Raw genomic sequence first — 21,367 nt, 5'->3', positions numbered from 1 at the left:
TTGTACCTCTTAATCCTCTACCCCTATATTTTCCCTCCCCTTTCCCCACTGGTAACCACTAGTTTGTTCTCTATACCTGTGAGTGTATTTCTTTTTTGTTATATTCACTAGTTTGTTTTATTTTTCAGATTCCACATAAAAGTGATAACATACAGTATTTTTCCTTCTCTTTCTGACTTTAGTGTAATAAATATTTTAAAACAAAATAAGATTTTTTTTTTCTGGCCACGTGGCAAGGGGGATCTTTGTTCCCTGACCAAGGATCCAACCTGTGCCCCCTGCAATGGAAGTGTAGAGTCTTAACCACTGGACTGCCAGGGAAGTCCCCAAAGTAAGATTTTGTAAACATAGTAGTTGAGCCCTTAGTTTACTAATTTATTTTTTCAAAATAAGTTATTAATATTTGACTATCAGTTAAAAATGCATGTCAGAACATTATTTAAATTTCAGCATACAAAAATTGAACAGAAACATATATTTATATATAAATGCATATATATTATGTTCTTGTTAAAATATGAATGTATTTAATCAAGATAGAAGAAATAAACCAAGAAGTAAATATGCAAGGATTACAAAAAATATTTTTTGAAAAAACATAAAATCATCTTTGAAAGAACAAAGTACAAACTTGTAAATACACATGCTTAAAGTACACCTAGACACACACACTCACACACAACTGTTGTAAAATTGAGAAGCAAGTAGAGTTATCTAAAGCCTCTATCCTGCTTACCACAAAGCCCAGCTCTCCATCCTATCATGTAAGTTTCCTTCTCAGCACATGCTTTCACATAGTTGCCTAAAATCGTACACAGGCAGTCTTGACTATTTTCACAAGTACAAGTGTATTTTTTGCATTCCTTTAAAATAAGAAACAAATTTATATTACATTATGAAAATATTCAGAACAGGAAAACTGTGTATAACAAATCAATTCATAACCACTCCTCTTCCCTGAAAAACTTTTGTCCTTGAAACTTCTGGAATTACTTCCGTTCTAAAATATACAAAATAGCAAATCAATTGTTAAATGAGTTTTCCAAGAACTTAGAAAAGACAGAAAGAGAAACTTATTCAAGACTTTTCTCATTTGGGGCTATTTTGCAGTACCTCTTTTTGTTTTGAGTTGGTATATCTAACAATTGAATAAATTAGTATAATCCAATGTTAAATTTAAACATATATCTTAATCTACTGACAATGGCTGCTATTTGAACATTTTTAATATCTCATGCTTCTTTTAATATTATCAAAATATTTCTCAAAAAAAGCTGTTAATATTAGACCCTCACATACCTCTTGATATGGTTTAGGGTTCACAACTGAATGGCAGGAAGCAAAAGGCCCACTCAAATCAAGAAGAATTCCACAGTGCCTTTCAGCAAACCTTTCTGGAAGAAAATTAATACACCACATATTAGATCAATAATGTCATAATTTTTTGATTAAAAGAGAAAGTGTAAATTTTTAACTTTTGTCTTTATTAAAACAATTGTGTTTTTAAAGTGTTTTGTTATAATTTGTTATCACTATATACAAAAATAGCATGATATAATCAGAAACTATTTAAACTTAGAGGCAAATCTTTGGACTTTTGGGCTTTGGACTTTTATATTAAGTCAGTTAACATTTTCTGAAGTGCAGTTTCTATATAAAAATATGAATAAGGGAACCAGAGTATTTATTTATGTACCTTTTAATTTAAAATACATATTTATGTCAAATTATGAAAGGTTGGTACTGTCATCCAAGTAGGTCAGATCAGTGTTTCTGAAGGTCATACATTAGGACAACCAGTATCAATAATTCAGATACGCTAATTTTATTTTTAACTGCTTAATTGATATTTGGTTGGTTTATAAATAACTAGTCTCAGATTAAATTAACACAAGAGAAAATTCACAAAAATAGCACCTGAGTAGAAAATGTTTTGCTCAGTGATTTGCAGATTCTTAAAGATGATGACCATGACTAGGACAAACATTACTAAAATTTTTTTAAACTATTTGTTGATTGGCCTTTAAAAGTTACTGTCACCAGGAAGCAGTAAAGGAAGATGACTGAACCTATTTAAAGGACATTGAGGTCAATTATGAGGCCAAACTTGTAACCAGGTATCACTGTTTTTTTGTAAACATTATTAACATCTTATTATAGTTTAATTTTCTGTATTTTATTTTATTAAGTTATATATAAAACACTGAAAATTGAGTCATTTACGTATCTCTCAAAAGTGTTAACATATAGTCTGCTTAACATAAATTGGCTTGGTTTCTATGAGAAACCTATGCTCATTTTTTCATTACAACACCCACAAAACAAAATAACAACAATTAAAACCATGAAATATGTATTACCATGTAGATGTTAATGCATTTATCAGCTCATCTTTTAAATCAAAACAAATAGATGAAACTTTCAAAAGGAATCGCTTTAGTAATTTTTAAATATTATTAAAAACTGATCAGACATTTGTTTCAAATATGCAGATTAATTTAGAAATAACTAATTAACATATCATCATAATATATCTTAACTTACCTTCCATTGCATTCTATTACTTATGAAAGTAGCAACATAAAGTGAAGTATGTATTAAAATCAGCAATACTAGGGAAACAATCAGAGAAAGACTTGGACTCAAAACACTTGGGTTACACCTTATTAAGAACACCCTATCTAAACTCCATTATCACCATCTACATTAATGGAGATAATAACCTCATCCATGTCCTTCATGAATATTTGTGGAAATAAATTGAACTAATAGGTATGAAAGTCTTTGGTAAGCTAAAACATAAGCTGAATCATACAAGTGTACAGTTTTCCCATTAAGATCTATATTTGGGGTTTGGTATACATGATGGCAGTGGTTAGGAGACCTGGATCTAACTATAGCTGCATCGTTAAGTGTCTTAGCAGTTAGAGTGAGTCTCGCTATTCAAAGAAATGATGACTTCTACAACTAAATAAAATAGGAATAATAATAAACTAAGTGATAGGTAAAGTCTCCTCTAACCCTATTATTCTATAACCATGGAGAAAACTGTATAAGGAGGAAAAGAGTGAGTATAGAAAAAGACAGCTGTGTCTTTTCCTCCCTACATTCCCCAATGAGAGACATGTTTTCTAAGAGTGTCATCAACCAGCCCGATTGTTTCTCCACTGTTCCCTCTAAAACTGGGACAGTACAACAAAAGCTAGCTGAAACCAGGATTATCTGGTGTCTCATATTATTACCAGAATAAGTTTATAATTCCAGTATCAAATATCTAATTACAGAGTTTGACGTTCAATTAACATTACCTTTTTCTATACTGACGCATGAAGCAGTGTTTCCTTTAGGACAAGGCATCATTTCCCAAGAATCAGCAAATGCCTGAGATGTCTTCTCTAATATATTCTGACTTGACATGAAATCATCCTCTGCTCTGTTGTTGTAGGAACCACAGAGTCCTGGATAGAGCACAGAACAAATTTTAGCATTTTCTCATCTTCTTTTTGGATTCATATTCAGTTCTTTGCTCAAATCAGAACATGTATAAGCCACCTGAGAGTATTGTCTTTCTTATCTGGACCCTTCTGACCCATGAGTTACATTTTTTTCCTGTGTATAAATGTCACCTTCTTAAGCAAAAGTATATTGCAAAAATTTAGACGGTTTTAAATGAGTAACTGTGGGATTTGCCATCGTTTCTTTGTTTTGTTTGATATTTGGACTGTATGTAAGAGCTGATTTCTATAATAGAAAAACTCAGTAAAATAAATGTAATCTATGAGCAGAAAGACTAGTTATAATAGCTTGTATTTGAAACTTGATTTTCAAAAGATTTATATGTATAATATTTTCATTTACTCTTCTACAAGTCAAACCTTTAGTAACATATATTAGCAAAATGAAATAACAAAAATTATCAAATCTCACTTAATAAATCCTTAACTTAAAAACCTTAAAATTTTTAAATTGTTGAAAACCTTTAGGAAATAGATTTTGTAATAAATAAAGCTGTCCTCACTGTATGTTAGAATTATTTTACTGCAATATGAAAGGAAAGATTAAGTAAAAATGCCTTATGGTCTAATGTCATTACTTGAGACAACTGAAAATTACACTAGATGGTTACATTAGCACCTTGGAAATAAAAACATATCTAGACAACTTACCTACAGTGTCTGTGAATTGGTTGGGTGGCATGGAAACATATAATTGCATCACAGGAACAATTTGTATTTGCAGTTTTCCATGAAAGTATGTTTCTGCTTGAAGGTATGAGGAAGATGCATTGGAGATCTGTATTTTTTCTGTTAAAGTAATAATTTATATTAATAGCAACAGTTGACATATTAAACAGTTTTTGATTTCTTAAAATGCTTTTATACTTTAATAGATTTTAAAAAACAGAAACATTTAATATCCTTAAAAATTGAATAAATTAATGCATTTTACATTTATTTTAAAATGGTATTATTAAACTTACCTGAATAATAATAACCTTGATTTCTAATCTTGTCATTTGTGACTGTTCCATCTCTATTGAATATGTATTTGTCAACTGGAACAGACTAACATTTAAAACACATTGTTAGTTCATATTAATTTACAATATTAATTCATTTTAGTGTAATATATGAACCTGAAATTTTTTCCCATAAAAGTTTAATTGTAATGGATTAATTTATAAATATCTAAAATATAGAACATTTTTAAAGCATTTCTTATAAAAATTCTTTGAGGAGGATTATAAAGGACTTTTCATCCCTGATTTGTAGATGAGGAAACCAAGACCCAAGAAGGTAACTTGGATTTCCAAAGGTTGAACCACTTGTAAGTACCAAAGATCAAGCTAGGTGACCTCCCTCCCTATATAGGTCATCTCCACTTAAAATGATAGTTCCAAATACATGAAATTCTAAACAAATATAAATGCCTTCTTAAATGGGTCATAGATTTTAATAATCTAATAAGCACATACGGCTGACCTGTAACTAGCACATTAGTTATGTGTCTATGGTAATTTTGATATACTTAAGGGTCCTTGGAACTATCCAGCTCTTCCAGAGACTTTATCAATCTTATTATGCTTTTAATTTACACAGTAAAACCTCTCTTTTTCAACCTGAAAATTCTGAATTTGTGGAGCAATTGATTCGATTTTGTTTTAGGCATCTGATTACTTACCGAATTCAAGAGGAGTGTAACACTATTTAAGCACGTTCCTGACTGACCACTTGGACATGGACGAAGCTCAACACTAATAGACCAATCTTTATCCTGTTAAAAAATACATTTCATGTAAATGTTCATTAAAATGTCATTGAATATATGCTATTACTATGTGATTCATTCACAATGCATGTTTGCATTTTAAATATGCAAAAGGCTTACATCTAATCAGTCTGCTCTGAAACTAGAAACCTAGTTCAGTCAATGGTACAGTCCAGGATTGGCCAAGAGCTTTACAGATGGTCCAAGTTTCTTGCATAAGGTATAGACTATCTAAGTAGTCTATAACTGGTGGATTTTCATAGCATCATTTCTTTTTCTTTTAGCTTTACTTTTCGTCTTCTCCACAAGAATTGCGCTGCATTATTGAGACTAATAGGACTTCGAGGTAACATAGCTTGTTTATTCTCTGGAAAATCCATGATGTTAACTTAAATCCAATGAGAGAGGTATTTAATTTGTCAACCCATAATAAAAGTCATACCAAACATTGACTTCCAGTTCTCATTTCAAGATCTAGGAATCTCTAATCTATAAGAAGCAAAGATTCTATATATTTGGACATATTTCCCTCTCACTTTGCCCATCCCCTATCCTCATGGATTATGTGAGGAGTATTACAAAAAAGGAAAGAAGATTTCAAAAACTGACTTTTAATAGCAGCAACTACATTTTTCAGATTACTGGTCATTGACCCATATCTCTCGCTTCAGGAGGCACAAATTCTGCTCATCTTTGTTTCTGACCAGGAAGGTTAAGTAAAATTGCCTGTTCTCATGCTAGCTAAAGGTACAAGCTACAAAATAGAATCCCCCTTTTATTGAAATTCAGATTACTTAAAATTTTAATATTGAAAAGAGTTTAAATGTAATGATAACCTCTATCATACTGTTATATTATAAAAACTAAAAATAAATGTAAAAGAATAATGATGAAAGAGGAAGATGCTTTATGGAATGTAAAAGATAGTTTCATTTGAGGCACTAGTGAACACATACAAAGAAAAGTAGAAAAAGGAAATCTTTTCCCGGTGTATTTAGAAAATTATTAGTAATGAAGGAGATTTTGATTGTTTTTGTTTAGCAAGAATTTCTAAGGAGCACAGGTAATAATGATTGTCAATGTCAATATGTGACCGAAAGCAGATACTGAAACACATAACCAATGATTGAAGGGCTGTTTGTTATTTTTAATAGTAAATAAAGATGAAGATTGTGTTTTAAAATGGCTGAGAAATAGTTTGATGTAGTTTGATGTATCAGTTTTCTCAAGTGTTGTAGACTATTACATACATGGATAGCCAAAAAGTGACAGTTTCCAGGATGATTGTATTTAACACCATCAAAGGTGGTAATCAAACTTCCTTCCACCTTACATCTTCCAGGACATAACATTTTAGTGCAAGACCACTTTGCTTCTTGGCATGTGCTGTTAAAATACAATGGTTATGTTAAAGGTCATCAATTATGCTTTCTCTATGGTGAAAATAAATAACACAACATTAAAAAATCACAACTTAAACTATGACATCTAGTTAAGTTTTCTTACACCATTTTCATTCCCCACCCAACATCTCAGCTTTGATAAAATGTCTCATTGACGGTGGTATCCTGGTATTTTAAAAGACTCTAATTCCATTGACCAAAATAATAACTTCTGCCTGCATTAAACATATAAAAACTTGTAAACTGGATTTCAGGAGTTTGTTTAAATGGAACGCATTTCACTATTAGTATTAAAACACCTGTTACATGCCACATTATAGACCTGCACTGTCCAATATAGTATAGAGACATAGCTACTGATTATGTGAAATGCGGCTTGTCAGTCCAGATTGAGATCTGCTGTAAATGTAAAATACATACAGACTTCTAAGACTTAATATGAAAAAAGATTGTATCATCTCTCAACATTTTATACTAATTTCATGTCGAAATGATAATATTTTGGATATGTAAAGTACATGATTATAATTAATTCCACTTGTTTGTTTCTTTTTGCTTTTTCAAATGCATCAACTAAAAGTGTTAAATTATATATGTGGGTCATATTTGTGGTTCACATTATATTTCTCTTGGACAGCACAGCTATACACATTCAAAAAATCATAGCTCTTGTTATTCATAATTATTATTAATATATTATTACCAGGTTAACAGAACATTGCCTATTTATTGAGAAAATATTACAGTATAAATAATATATTAGTTTTCATTGAGTCAGTTTATTTCCTCACAAGGATACAGTACATTCTAGAAAGTCCTCTGAAGTCCAGCAGATATGTGGCGTTTCAGAGAGAAGGCATAATGAGGAACAGGGAAATCTCTCTGGTCAGAATATTGTTCCTGAATGCAAAAGGAAGAATCAAGCTATTCAACTAAAAGAGAAATAATCTACACTAACTTTTGGCACATTAAAATCCTATCTGGATTAAATGTATCTTCACCAATGTAACCTCGTATAAAAATTATTTGAAAAGTGTTGGGTTGTTTCTAATTGTATATTTTTGAATATTCTTGGCAATTAGCATATTGTTTCATTATTGTAACCATACTTTTGTATTATTCTTTGCTCTGTTTTGCAACCACCAATCGGTTTACTATTCAAAACACTCTTTTAGTTAGTAAAAAAAAATTGTCTTTTAAAGATACAAAGAAAGCTCATACATTTTACATAAAACACAAAACTTTCCTCAAAAAAGACAGAATATCAACACAGAAAATGCCAGAAGATTGCTTTTTTTTCTGAAAAGTTTATTTTACATGTGGATTTAGGGAATTACTTCAAATTACATTAAAATATTAGTATTATTTCACTATCAATAAAATGTAGACAAAAAGCACACACACATACCACTGAGAACCACAAGAACCTTCACGGATTTCTCCTGACTGATACACCTTTCCATTAGATTCACAGGGACAGTCAGCCTTCAACACGCATCTCCCTTTCTCTCCAATATCATCCAATAGATAACCTAGAGTACATTATATAAAGTTAATCTCGAAACTATATAAACATCAGTAAATTCTCAAGCAGTGTATTGCAAAATCACTTTGGAGGTTGTTCTTTCAAGTGTAAACATGCACTTAAAATGATAATTTCTATTTAAGAAATTTGAGAACTGGCAAGAGTATAGACAATTTTCAGAGCCACAGAGCAGTCCTTTCGGGCCTAATACAGAGCTAGCGAATCATCTGTGTAGTACCATGGCCCTCAGTTATTGTAGAGACAGAAATGCACATTAACTTTAAAAGTCTCTCTACCCCTCCCCTGCAGTATGTTAGAAGGATGGATTATAAATAGGTAATAATTTATTCATTAAATACCTTGTTAGAAACAAGATCCCACTATAACTGAGTCACTTCATTTTCAATTGTTTTAGTGTAAATATTATTACCTTCTGGGCAGGTGCAGCCACTCACACATTCGATGCCTTGAAAAGGAGCCACGTTAGAACAAGTTGCAGGATTTGAGGGACCACATTCTTTGTAGATATGTTTTTCTGGGCATCTAGGTTTTTCTGGAGAAATACAGAAATATGTATACATGGAAATTAGAGGAAAATAAATGTGATAAATATATAATATTCTAATGTGGATCTTTTCAAATGGGATTCTTTGAGTCTACTTTTCAAGATATGTCAGTTTTTAAAGATATTCAGTAACTAAATTATGCCAATTTCCCATGCATTATTTTATGATACAATATTTAATTTGGAGGAAATGTATATTATATAGTATCATTTTACCTTCTTTGAAATTGATATTCTATTTGTATTTTAACTTGTAAAGATTGAACTAAGTATAAATGAAAAGTATATTCATATTTGTATGAAACTCATTTAGGTTTTCTAATTTTCTGAAAAAAATAATTACTCATCAACATATTTTGATAACTTTTTCAGTTATTTTTTACAGTTTTTACAGAATTTCACAGAATTACCCATTTTTCCCAGTGACTTTTACTGATTATAAAGTTCCCAATTAAGATCTTAACACAAAGCACTTGTGGCAAGTAACCCCACAAAATGGACCTCAGTTTCCTCACAGGTACGTGTCAGAGACAAGATTATGGTCTCTGAGGTTTTTTCCAGGGCTTACAGGCATTAGAGAAGATTACTTTGAAACATAGCCCAACTTTAAGTGCTATGGAAACTTCCTGATTTGGAATCTCCAATATATTAAAAACCTACCACAAACCACATCGGGATCGTCTCTCCAGGATACATAGGTGCCGGGACCATCTGATGAACAGAGGCGGGACAATTCTGCATAAGTGTCACAGGTGGATTGTTTGTCTCTACTTTGGCAGTACTCATCAATGCAGATCATTTTGTAGTCATTGGATAAAGTGCCAACCTTTCCACATTTCTCAAAGTAGGTTCCAATAATTTTGTTACAGTGCTAGGAAATGAAGCATGAAGTTTTAAGAAAACATAGGAAAAATGAAGAATCAAATGAGTATTTTGGGAAAGATAATTTCAGAAATTTTTTTTGCATAATACCCTGTAGCTTTGACAGGAAAAGTTCTTGAACACTGGTTGAAATGGGGAGTTTTGAATTATTACATTTGGTACAGTGACTCCTAAAAGAAAACTTCACCTCTGATACTTGTGATTGCTATATAAGGACTTCAAAATTTGTTGTACCTAAACTCATCCAAAATTTCTCTAAAAGTGACATGAAGTTTAGAATTTGAGAAAATGGAAGGGGTGAGAAAAGGAAAGGTTGTCAATGCTGGAGATTGGGATGGTGAATGATTGATACCACAATAGACAGAGGGATATTGGCCCTTTAACTGTCAGTCTGCTTATATTTGATGAGCAAAAAAATAAAATGGACTGATTCTGTGCTTTCTTGGTGGGGGCCATGTGAGTCAGCTCTGGAAACATATCTGTTCTCATGTTGGTTAAGGAAGTAAAGACATATATTGTCAAGCACAAAAAGTTCAAATTTCAACATATTTTAATTACCACATAGCTTTTTTCTATCTTAACTATGTTTGTTTTCAGAGAAATATAAAAGCTACTAGCAAGCAAATAACACAATTTGCACCAATTAAGCCCCAGGACAACTGATAACATTCTCCAAGTGAGGTATAAAATTAAGTGAAATGAAATCTTCAAAGATTGTTTTTTTTTTTAATGTATTATTCTTTTTGTATCTTTCTCACTAGATTACAGGTTTCTTTGGAGCAAGAAATAGAACTTTATAATCTCTAGGCTTAACACAATGTCTTGTACATAGTAAGTTCTTACTAAATACACATTGGCTTTAATATAAATTTGTATACTCATTCAACTAACATTTTTGAGCAACCAGGCGTAAGTTCTCACACACTGTGCAACTACCACAACAGTAAAACCTAATCCCTGTCATCACAGAGCTCATAATTTCTTAGGAAACATGTGAGAAAAACATGAGGAATTTTTATAGATCATAAGTACCAATGAGTGACATAGGGTAACAGAGGAAAGAGAAAGCAATTCTAACAGAAAAAATCAAGGAGCATTTCACAAGGAAGATAGCAGATGACCTTAGTTTGTTTTGCTAAAAGATGACAAGATGGTTATAAATACAACACCCATTGTCAATTAAAACACAAGTCTCTTCTACCTATACTATTCATACATACCTTGGTCTTGAGAATTTTGTTCTAGATTGAAATAAGAATATGTGAAAATTCCTTCAGTCACCAAATGAGTGCAATCTACCAAATTCAACATTAAGAGTTTCTGCAAGTGCAGAAAATTCAGAATAAATGATGACTATTTTCAAGTGGTGTAGTCAAAAAGATTATCTGTAACTTTTTCAGAAAGAAGGTAAAGTATACTGGAGATGACAATTCAGACTGGTTATCTGGGGCAAAAGTAAGGGAGTGAGAGCAGAAAGTAGTTCTTAGGAATGCACTACAGGGATTTCTAAACTGTAAGAGTCAAGTCAATCCTTGTTAACAAATAATCATGGAGAGGTGAAGCATGTCAGTTTACAGACCAACTAAAACACTGTTCAAAGGAAATTAGAATTGTTACACTCATATATAGTAAATATCATTTTAAAAAAACACTTATTTTAGTATCTACAGCTAGACTAAAGCAGAGAAACAGACTACAGGGACATTGGAGAGGAAGCAATGGCAAAATTCTAATAAGGTCTGAGTGTTAGAAGAGGATGTCGGCTATCCAAATTGAAACCAAAGGGAATATTGTTGAAATCTGATATTAAATGAAATATATATTTCTTACATGCACTCCATCTTCACAAACTTGATAGCTTTTGGTAACAGCTTTGGGACAATTACCAGGAATTTTACTATTGTCAATGTGCTCATTAATATCATCTCCTTAAAAAGAAAACAGTGTTAACTTCAAGATATTCATTATATATATACATATACACATTATTTTCAAGATAAATATGGACTTGACAATATAAATATATTTTTTTATTTTAACAATTTCTCATTCTATAGACAAATGCAAATTGTTAATTGTTAGATTTATCCAAATATGAAGAATTACTTTATAATTTCCTTTTGGGAGGCAATTTTCTTAGACAAAATGCATTGAAATCTTACCTGGAATGCTGTTGAAGTTACCACAAAGACCACAAGTTGGATACTGCTTGTGAAGAGTGAGCTTTAAAAAAAAATTACGTGTATGTTTATAAAATATTGAAAATATCTCAAGACAAACTTTAACCAAACCAAAAGACAGGCCCTCTTCATGTTCAATTTTACCTAAGCTGGTTACTTAGGAATGTATTACAGGGCCTTTTCTAAAGGATTTAGATTTAGAATTTGGAAAGATCCTGACTTCACCTCTTACTAACTGTGTCTTTGGGTGGATTATTTAACTTTTATTAGCCTGAATTTCCTGAGTTCCATCATCTGTAAAATAAGATTAATAACCATATTTTAAATATTAGATAATGCTTAGTACAGTGCCTGATACATAGAGATTTCTCAATAAACCTTAGCTCTTATTTTCTTTATATTGTATTATTTTATAACTGAAAGTAAAGAACAAAAAGCACAAACTATAAGAAGATCATAGATGGACTTACTGAGAGTTTATTATTTTCATCCCACATTAAAGACAGGATTCCTCTACGGCTATTCAGAACATTATGTTCTCCATATTTTTTAATGTGAATCATCTTATTGTCATATGGTATCTGTACACTGAAAAGTATAAAATACAAGTACATATAAAAGATGTAAGAACAGTATTATTACATCATGTTTTTTTCTGGTAATTCGTGTTTCTATATTTAGTATCATAAATATAATTACTGCTAATAAATAGTAAAGTTTTTTTTTCTGATCATTTCAGAAGAAGAGACACAATGGCTTTCTTCTGATTTTGGAAAGACTTTTAAGGAACAATGAATAAATCTTTGGGGCTTTGGAGAAATGAACAAGAAGAAACTGGTCCATTATAAGAATAAAATGATTAAATAATTTGAAATGTTCACAAGCAGAATATCATGCCTCATTTTCTTATCCTGAAAAATATTCAAATATGTCATCCCTTCCAAATATAAATTGCTACTTCTAAAAACAATGGCCTAAGTTTCAATGTATTGTAAAACCTCAAATTTTTATTTAGCATTAAACATGCAAATGAAAATTGAAATATTCTATTAACAGTTTTGTTGAATATCCATGTTGCCCCAAATCTAGATACACAAAATAGTCAAACAACAGAACTACTCTTTTTTTCCCACCTTGTGATAGGAATAAATATAATATCTTATAATCCCATGTATAGCAAAGTCTTATACATTTTACAAGAATTTATTATAAATATCAATATGAGCATCAAAATTGGAAAAGAGTACTATCTCTCCCTAATCAACCTTTTATTTTCTTTTTGCTCAGGTTACTTCAAGTAATTCTATAGCCTTTATTCAAAACACTGTGACATTTACCTTTCTCCATTAACTAAAATGATATGGCCAACAATAGAGATGACATTACTGTCTACTATAACTGTTATTTTTTCAATCTCACTATTATTGTTTCGTTTGATCTCAATATTGAAATCTCCTCCAGATTCAACACAGTGACGGCAGAAACTATACGTGCATGAAGACTCAAAGGAAAAGACACGGCCATTGAAAGCTTTATATGCTCCTTTGCCCCAAGTAGAAGCTTCACCTACAAAATATTTAGGGTAGAATATTCATTATTATTTAGAACAATTAATGTAGCTTCTAGTTTCATTTTTTTAAGTGTTTATGTACCAAGAAAAAAAATCACTGAAAGGTACTATTCTCACATCCACCTTAAGTCTGTATTTTTCTTTCTTACATACTGCAAAATGTGCTAAAATTAATACCTGAGTACTTGGAAATACCCAAAGTTGGCTAAAACCAAAAAAGAAAAACATCTTGTTTCCCAAAGGGAAATTGTCTCTACTATGGGAAGGGATATATGGAGGGAAGCCATGGTCTGTTTGCTCATTTGTTTTGTTTTTGTAGAGCTAATTTTTCTAATGTTGTCTGAGTGGGTTACCATTAATATTAAATAAGTATAAAGAATTATATTATTTCTCTCTATACATATATGTGTATGTACATATATATGTGTGTGTATATATGTTTATGTGTATGTGTGGTGCATGTCTGTGTCTGTGTGTGTGTATAAAACAGATAGATGATGGAAAAATTTTTTAAACCAGTTTCAAATTTTCGTTACTTTGAAACCTCATTAGGTACTGGTTGGCTTGGTTACATAAATATGGATATAAATCAGAGTCATTTTTACTTACCAATAGTTGTGTTTGTTTCTGAGTATTTGGGGGTTGCTTCTGGAATATGGGTTCCTTTTCCTATTCAACACAATGCATAGATTACTTAAATTTCAAATATATATTGACTTTAAATATACAGGATATTTGGTCTTTACATGGGAATTTAAAAGTTGGTATTGAAGGCCATCAATGGGTTTTTTTTAATCCTAAATATATAATTTGATTTTGTGACAGCTATGATTTGCCAAAGTCATATGTATGATTATCTCTGAAGCCCATATTTTTTCTTGTAGCAATCAGCCACAATATGTTCAGAAATCATTAACAGTTTATTCATTTTGGGTCATGTACAATTAATAACATATGCTGCATCCCTTACAGAACTATATTTTCAACTTCAAAAATAGAATATTTGTAGCCTAATTTATTGGGAAATACTACCCAAACAGGCCCAAGATAGATTTTATTAAATCAGTCTACTGTATAATACTAATAACTCAATCATCTATATATAAAAATAATCAGTTCTCCTGATCAAAGGGAAAAATTCATAACCTTGAAACTTTGTTTCCCATTATCATTTATTTCCAATGGACTGACCCTTTTATGTAACCAAGTAAACACATGAAATCTTAGAGCAAGGTTTAAAAGCAAGCAGAATAGAATAGTAACAACAATTTTAAAAAGTGAACATTTTGATAGAATTTTAAAATATTTTTCACAATGCCATTTATGTATATCTTGAGGCCACTTTTCTTTGCCCAGGTTGAGTGATAATAGATTAAATTCTTAATTTATTTATAAAATCATTCTTTAAATACTATATCTAAAATGATAAAGGGGAAGTTGCATTGTTTTGTTTAGGTTCTATTAAGATATAATTTAATCTTTCTTATTCAAAAAATTGTTTCAAATATCCAATTGGTCATCTAAATTTTAGTACTGGAAGAGGAGAAGCACTTAGATGTTCAATGCTACATGAGAAACACATAATAATATCAAGTCCTAGCAAATCAATAATCAACAGAACATCTTACATATACATTATAAACACTGAACATTAAAAATCAAACTACCTGGAGTGCTGAGTGGTCCAGAAGTACTGTAGTCAGATGAGCTTGTGACACCTATTTAATACAAAATGATTAGGCTGTTTATGTGTATAATTTTATCTGGTAAAATATGGAAAAAATATTTTTAGATCTGATGTATAAACCATAGATCAAAGTTCAACAATGGTAATGCTAGCAGACTTAGAACCACGTGAAGCTGTATAAGAAAAAAACATTATCAACTCAACAACCTGCTTGAGTAACAAAATTATAAGCCTCGCTACTAAATGAACTGACACCAAATTACTTTATTCCAGATAAATTGCCTTAAAACTTGTTCAGGGAAAGAGAAAAGTGTTGTGTAGACAGGGTTCCAAGTCTGTTATTTCAGTTTCAACCAAACTTACTCCCACTTTGAATTGTTTTACACTTGGGAAACCTAGGTACCATTTCAAGATGTCAACTGAATAAAGGATTCTGCATTCACTGAAACTGGAATTATTAAAACTATTAATCTAGATGAACTGAGATGTTCAATCTCAAGATGTCTAATATCAAGAGACATTAATGTCTCTGTTCCTTAGGAACAGAGACTGAGAGGATATCTGAACTACTGGCATCAGAGCAAAAGTCTTTGTGTCTATCCCCAACAGATGTACTGCCACTCATTCTATCCCCTCCAAGTTCATTGATTCCAAATCCCTGTTGACCAAAAGCCCCTAAATTGGATTCTAAGTTTCCAGAGCTATCACCAACAAAGGTATTACCATTTCTCAAATTGGTATCATCTGTAGAATATAAAAATGACTGTCACAGAGTATATTGAAAATATTTTATGATTCAGAAATTTGTATGCACAAATATGAGATATCAATACCTAGATCATTGGAAATGGATCCTTCAGATCTAATCACTCAATTTCCTTCAACTGTTTTGCTACTAAAGTCACCGTCACCAAATGAACTCGAACCGGAAGCTCCAAAACCAAATGCAGCATTGCCCTTCCCTGCTTCAAGTTCCCAACCAAAGACCCGGTTCCAGCTGATGAAAAAAAATCAAGATGTTATTAAAATTCAATCTTTAATAATTAGTTTGTTGTGAAATGTTATTTAGAGAAAAGTGTTTCCACTACTTAGTTAATTTAATTAACTTAAAATTTGCCAGAATGAGTCTTTATTGGAATACCTGAGCTACTGACATCAGATCCAAGGCCTTTAAATCCAGCCCCAACAGATGCACTGCCACTCATTCTATCCCCTCCAAGTTCATTGATTCCAAATCCCTGTTGACCAAAAGCCCCTAAATTGGATTCCAAATTTCCAGAGCTATCACCAACAAAGGTATTCCCAATTCTCAGACTGGTGTCACCTGAAGAATATAAAATGATCATCACAGAGCCTACTGAAAACATTCTATGATTCAGAAGTTTGTATACACAAAAATGAGATATCAATACCTAGATCATTGGAAATGGATCCTTCAGATCTAATCACTCAATTTCCTTCAAGTGTTCTGCTACTAAAGCCTCTGTCACCATATGAACTCAAACCAGAAGCTCTAAAACCAAATGCAGCATCGCCCCTTCTAGCTCCAAGTTCCCAGCCAAAACACACTGTTCCAACTGATGAAAAAAATCAAGATGTTATTAAAAATTAATTTTTTTTAACTAATTAGTTTGTTGTTAAATGTAAAGAGAAGTATTTTAACTAATTAGTTAATTTAATTAATTTAAAATTTTTCTGGAATGAGTCTTAGTTGGAATACCTAAGCTACAGGCATCTAAAACCTATGGATTCACCCCCAGCAGATCCTCTACTGCTAATTTCACTCCAATCAGCTCTACTGATTCCCAAGCCCTTTTGACCAGATGTCCCCAAACCAAATGCTAAATTTCCAGAGGCACTGCTACTAAATCCAGCCCCTCTGCCTATGTTGGTGCCTATGTTCAGCTGTCTGCTGAAATTAAAAAAGGTTGTCACCAGGGAATATTTAGGTACAACTTATGAGTCAATACTTTTCATGCACAAAACCTAAAGAGTAATACTTAGATCACTGGAACTTGATTTTCCAATGCTCCCTGTTTTATTTTTACCAAAGCCTTTTATTTTCAAGACCACTGACACCAACTCCGGGTGAGCCAGAATTACCAAGACCAAATCCAAATTAACCTGCCTTTTTACCATCAAGTCCAAAATCAAAAGACAAATGGAAAATTAAATGGAAACTTAAACTGTAATCAGGAGCAATAAACAAAGGATGTAAATCATTTGTGTTTTTTCTTAATAGAGTCTAGATCAGAATTCCTGAGCCTCTGAAGTGAGAGCCAAAGCCAAAGCCCAGGGAAAACAAACTCCTTGCTCTTCTTCCTGTTTCCACTAATTTCCACGTCTTTTAAGATAAATTGCTCTGACACAAAAAATACCTATATTTACTGTACTTTATTGACCCTCACTTCTGTCACTGACTTTAATTTCCAAATATAAAAAGCTATTTATCCACACCTTTTTTGTTTATTGAAAATATAATATAAAACAATATTGCAAACCATTTTGAAATAAAAATCACTATAACAAATTTTAGCACTTTTGTTTTGCTTATCACCTCCTAATTCTTGACCATAGATATACACATCTGACAGTTTCAAACATTCTGGCATTCCTTTTCAAGACAACTAGTTCAAATATGAATAATAGAACTTAAAAAGTCAAAGTCATACAGAAACATGAGACCAAAAAGTTTCTGTTTCTTATGACAAAACTTGGGAACAAGAGAGTTTAAATGGCTTTTCCAAAGTCCACAGAAGGTTAGTGGGAAAGAATGGATAGAAACTGGATCTCTTCATTCCAGGTCCAAGCCCCTTCATAAAAGCATTCAATCTACTTGCCTCTTCACTAAAATGTTTAAATTGATTTCTGTTGAAGACAACACAGATCCTTTAAGAATCAAACATAGTTTAAAAATCTTTCCCATGAGTCCCTCCAACACTAAATCTGTATTGGTCAAAAAATAACCATCAGTTCCTCCTTTGCTAATTGATTGCTTTTTCTGTCAAAAGCAGAAACTAAGAAACAACTTAGAATACTTGTTTCACTAGCAGCAGAATTAGAGCTGGCTAATCCATTTACTGAATTCACACCAAATCCATTTTGGCCAGACGGACCCCAACCATTTTATTTTTATTTGAAGCAGTGCCGCAAGTTCTGTACCACCGAGACACTGTTGGCAAGACCGCTTGCTAAATTGGTTTTCTCTACCATACAAAAAATAATCATTATCAGAGAACAGTTGCATCCATTCATATTATACAAGAAATTAATCTATACACATTGCTTGAACTAGGCCTTCATTATAGTTTTGAAAGTATCGTCCCCTCCCTTCCGCATATCTTTCCATATATGATTCCACACAGTGTAACTAGGGGTGTGCATGGCAACCAATTTACCATGAAGTTTGAGAGAATTCCATAAGAAAAGTGAAGCACTAGGTTCATTTAAGATAAAGTTTCAATATATCCTATAGAATATGAGCAAACCATTCACACCTCAGTGTTGCAAACAAGAGCAAATATCTGTGTTAACTTATTAGTCATACTGAGCTTGTCAATCCCAAAACAGATGACTGAACAGATAGGAAACCTTTGTGTCTTTCCTGAAGAGATTTCAACCATATCCCTACACCTAAAACTGTTTCTCCCTTTTCAGTTATCACCACCTGGACTCAAATATTAAATTTTAATATAAAATATTGAAGTTATTTACTTCACTGGATCTCCTTCTTTCCGACTTTTGCAGAGGTACAAAATACAGAAACTTCAGGGACCAGGCAAGTAAAGGAAAAGTTTGAATCAGCCAATAGGTAGAAGCATGTTGAATCAGAGAGGACATGCCTCACCTAATGAAAATTAAAATTTTTTTCCAAACAAAACAAAATTAAAGGCCACAAACTGTCTAAAAACCCTACTTTATAATATTACTTGGCAAACTGAGTATGCAATTTCAAGAGAGAATCTTGGCATAGAAAATAGATTGTGATTGCTGACAGAAACATGAGAGATTCTGCACTAAAACTGGGTCCAGGAAGCTTTTTTTTTTTTAAATTAATTAATTATTTATTTATTTATTTTTAGCTGTGTTGGGTCTTCGTTTCTGTGCGAGGGCTTTCTCTAGTTGCGGCGAGCGGGGCCACTCTTCATCGCGGTGCGCGGGCCTCTCATCACGGCCTCTCTTGTTGCGGAGCACAGGCTCCAGACGCGCAGGCTCAGTAGTTGTGGCTCACGGGCCCAGTTGCTCCGCAGCATGTGGGATCCTCCCAGACCAGGACTCGAACCCGTGTCCCCTGCATTGGCAGGCAGATTCTCAACCACTGCGCCACCAGGGAAGCCCCAGGAAGCATTTTAAATTATTACTTTATAATTATAAAAATGATTGATCATCACAATAATAGTAAGAAAGATAGCATAAGAAAATACAAATTATCAGGAAGAATTTAATTTAATGTAAACTGCTTTGCCAAAATTCTCTTAAAACAGAATTCATCACTCTCATTGGCACTGGAATTAGTGCCTTTAGTTTTTCACTATTACTATTAAGGTCATGTGCTGCAAATAAAACAAAGATTATCAGTTTATCCCAAATGAAAAAAAGCACTTCTAGGTCAGTATTTTTCTCCAACAGTACCTGCTGGGGTGTCTTTTAACTCTAAACTATTAGCATCCTGAGGTTCTCTTGACCTATCTTCAGCTTCTCCTTGAGCACTAAGTCCAGTGTTAAGGAGTGAACCAACAAGAGATTTCTTTCTCCTGTTTGAGTCACAACAGGACAAACTACTGAGCCAAAAAGGACCTAATGCGAATAACAGAAGATTGTATTTGAAAACAGTATTGCTAGCACTATAAAGGGTTATTGGATTGTGACACTATAAAAAGCCATATTTTATTTTGTGTAAGTGCCTTTATTCTGGTGGCACTTGGAACAACATACACCCCTTATTGACTTAATCACCATGTCCATATCTTTTTGTCATAGTTCTAAGACTTCAAGAAAGAGATGAATAGAGTTGTGAAGATTTAATTGATGTGTAGTAGAAATTCTTCCTCTCATGGACAGGGCAGAAACCTCCCCATCTGCTTCCTTGTCTATCACTAAGCTCCAAGTTCCATTGTTCAACTTCCTCTCATCAAAATATTCTACCATGTTGGATCCACACTGTCCTTGGCTTAGTAACAGCTGATAAAATTAAAATAACATACCTGATTCTCTTTTCCGTATTTCTGCAAAGAAAAAAGATGAAAACATTTACTCGTAAATTAACATTTACTCATCTCCAAGTCTTAGCTTAAATGTCATCTCAGTGAGGCATACTCTGACAGTGTAAAGTTGCAACCCCCATTTTAATCCTCCCAATTATCATTATATTACTCTAATTTATTCCATAGAAATTGTCACCTTGTAGTATACCATGTTTACTACTTATAATGTTTATTGTTTATGAACTGTCTCCTTCTTCCAGATTTTAAGCTCTATAAACTCAAGATTTTTGCCTGTTTTATTCACTGGGGTATTCCAGATGTCTTGAAAGGTGCCTGAACCATAAAGGACACTCAATTAATATTTATTTAATAAATGCATTCATCAACAAAGACCTATTGTTAAGGTAATATACACTGAATTACATGAGTTATTTTGTGCTTTCTGTCATACCATTTATGTTTTTTTAAATCTCTATGATAAAATTAAAGTACTTTAGAATTAGGCCTTAATAACTATGATATTCTTGTAAATTTGTGGAAGATATGCATTTTGGTCACTAACTAGACAATAAAATAAAATGTGTGATTTGTAAGCAAAACTTGAAGACTATGTAAGAGCCAATACAAATAAAAATAAGAGACAATTCTCTCTGTTGACAATAAGGGAAGAGAGACTCTCCTCTTTTTTAGATCATTTACTTTAGAAAACTTGTGAGTTCTTTGTCTACCTCTTTAAAATGTTTGTAAATCTTTTTAAAGGTTATATAAACAACCCAAGAATGTTTCTTCAAGGGACTGGTGACCATCTTTTTGAAATGTTGTCATCAAGGGATAGAGTTCCCCTATGTCCTAGGTGATATGAACATAACTTCAGATGGTGTCTGTATCCAAACACAAGCCTACCTCTTTTATGATTTTAAAGATACAAGAAAGTATTTTTTTTCTTATAAAGGCAATTAGCAAACACAGGTGGCTATCCCGACTACCAAGCAAATTTAGGACAAACCATGTGTGACAATTGGTGATGTCAAGTGCTCTTACTTGAGGACTAGTTATTGTTCATCTTGAGGATAGGTATGTAGT

At 32.3% G+C, this 21,367-nt stretch overlaps 1 protein-coding gene across 1 annotated transcript in view; it reads right to left on the bottom strand.

The window, feature by feature from the left end:
* MUC19 (mucin 19, oligomeric) overlaps positions 1 to 19,102 on the bottom strand; it is a 119,805-nt gene extending 100,703 nt beyond the window's left edge. Inside the window, exons 1-18 of the mRNA XM_082351374.1 lie at positions 16,198 to 19,102; positions 15,651 to 15,824; positions 15,061 to 15,111; positions 14,003 to 14,062; positions 13,161 to 13,389; positions 12,294 to 12,411; positions 11,806 to 11,866; positions 11,474 to 11,571; positions 9,422 to 9,632; positions 8,627 to 8,749; positions 8,080 to 8,203; positions 6,519 to 6,654; positions 5,182 to 5,274; positions 4,481 to 4,565; positions 4,167 to 4,304; positions 3,309 to 3,458; positions 1,300 to 1,394; positions 737 to 863 (exon numbers count right to left, since the gene is read on the bottom strand). Of these exons, the coding sequence (XP_082207500.1) occupies positions 737 to 863; positions 1,300 to 1,394; positions 3,309 to 3,458; positions 4,167 to 4,304; positions 4,481 to 4,565; positions 5,182 to 5,274; positions 6,519 to 6,654; positions 8,080 to 8,203; positions 8,627 to 8,749; positions 9,422 to 9,632; positions 11,474 to 11,571; positions 11,806 to 11,866; positions 12,294 to 12,411; positions 13,161 to 13,389; positions 14,003 to 14,062; positions 15,061 to 15,111; positions 15,651 to 15,824; positions 16,198 to 16,447 (2,323 nt within the window). The 5' untranslated portion in view covers positions 16,448 to 19,102. The remainder of the gene's footprint in view (positions 1 to 736; positions 864 to 1,299; positions 1,395 to 3,308; positions 3,459 to 4,166; positions 4,305 to 4,480; positions 4,566 to 5,181; positions 5,275 to 6,518; positions 6,655 to 8,079; positions 8,204 to 8,626; positions 8,750 to 9,421; positions 9,633 to 11,473; positions 11,572 to 11,805; positions 11,867 to 12,293; positions 12,412 to 13,160; positions 13,390 to 14,002; positions 14,063 to 15,060; positions 15,112 to 15,650; positions 15,825 to 16,197) is intronic.
* Between the last annotated feature and the right edge of the window lie 2,265 nt (positions 19,103 to 21,367).

The sequence above is a fragment of the Balaenoptera borealis genome (assembly GCF_965194805.1).
Source record: "Balaenoptera borealis genome assembly, chromosome: 13".
NCBI classification, from domain to species: Eukaryota; Metazoa; Chordata; class Mammalia; order Artiodactyla; family Balaenopteridae; genus Balaenoptera; species Balaenoptera borealis.
This window is presented reverse-complemented; position numbering and strand designations above follow the sequence as displayed.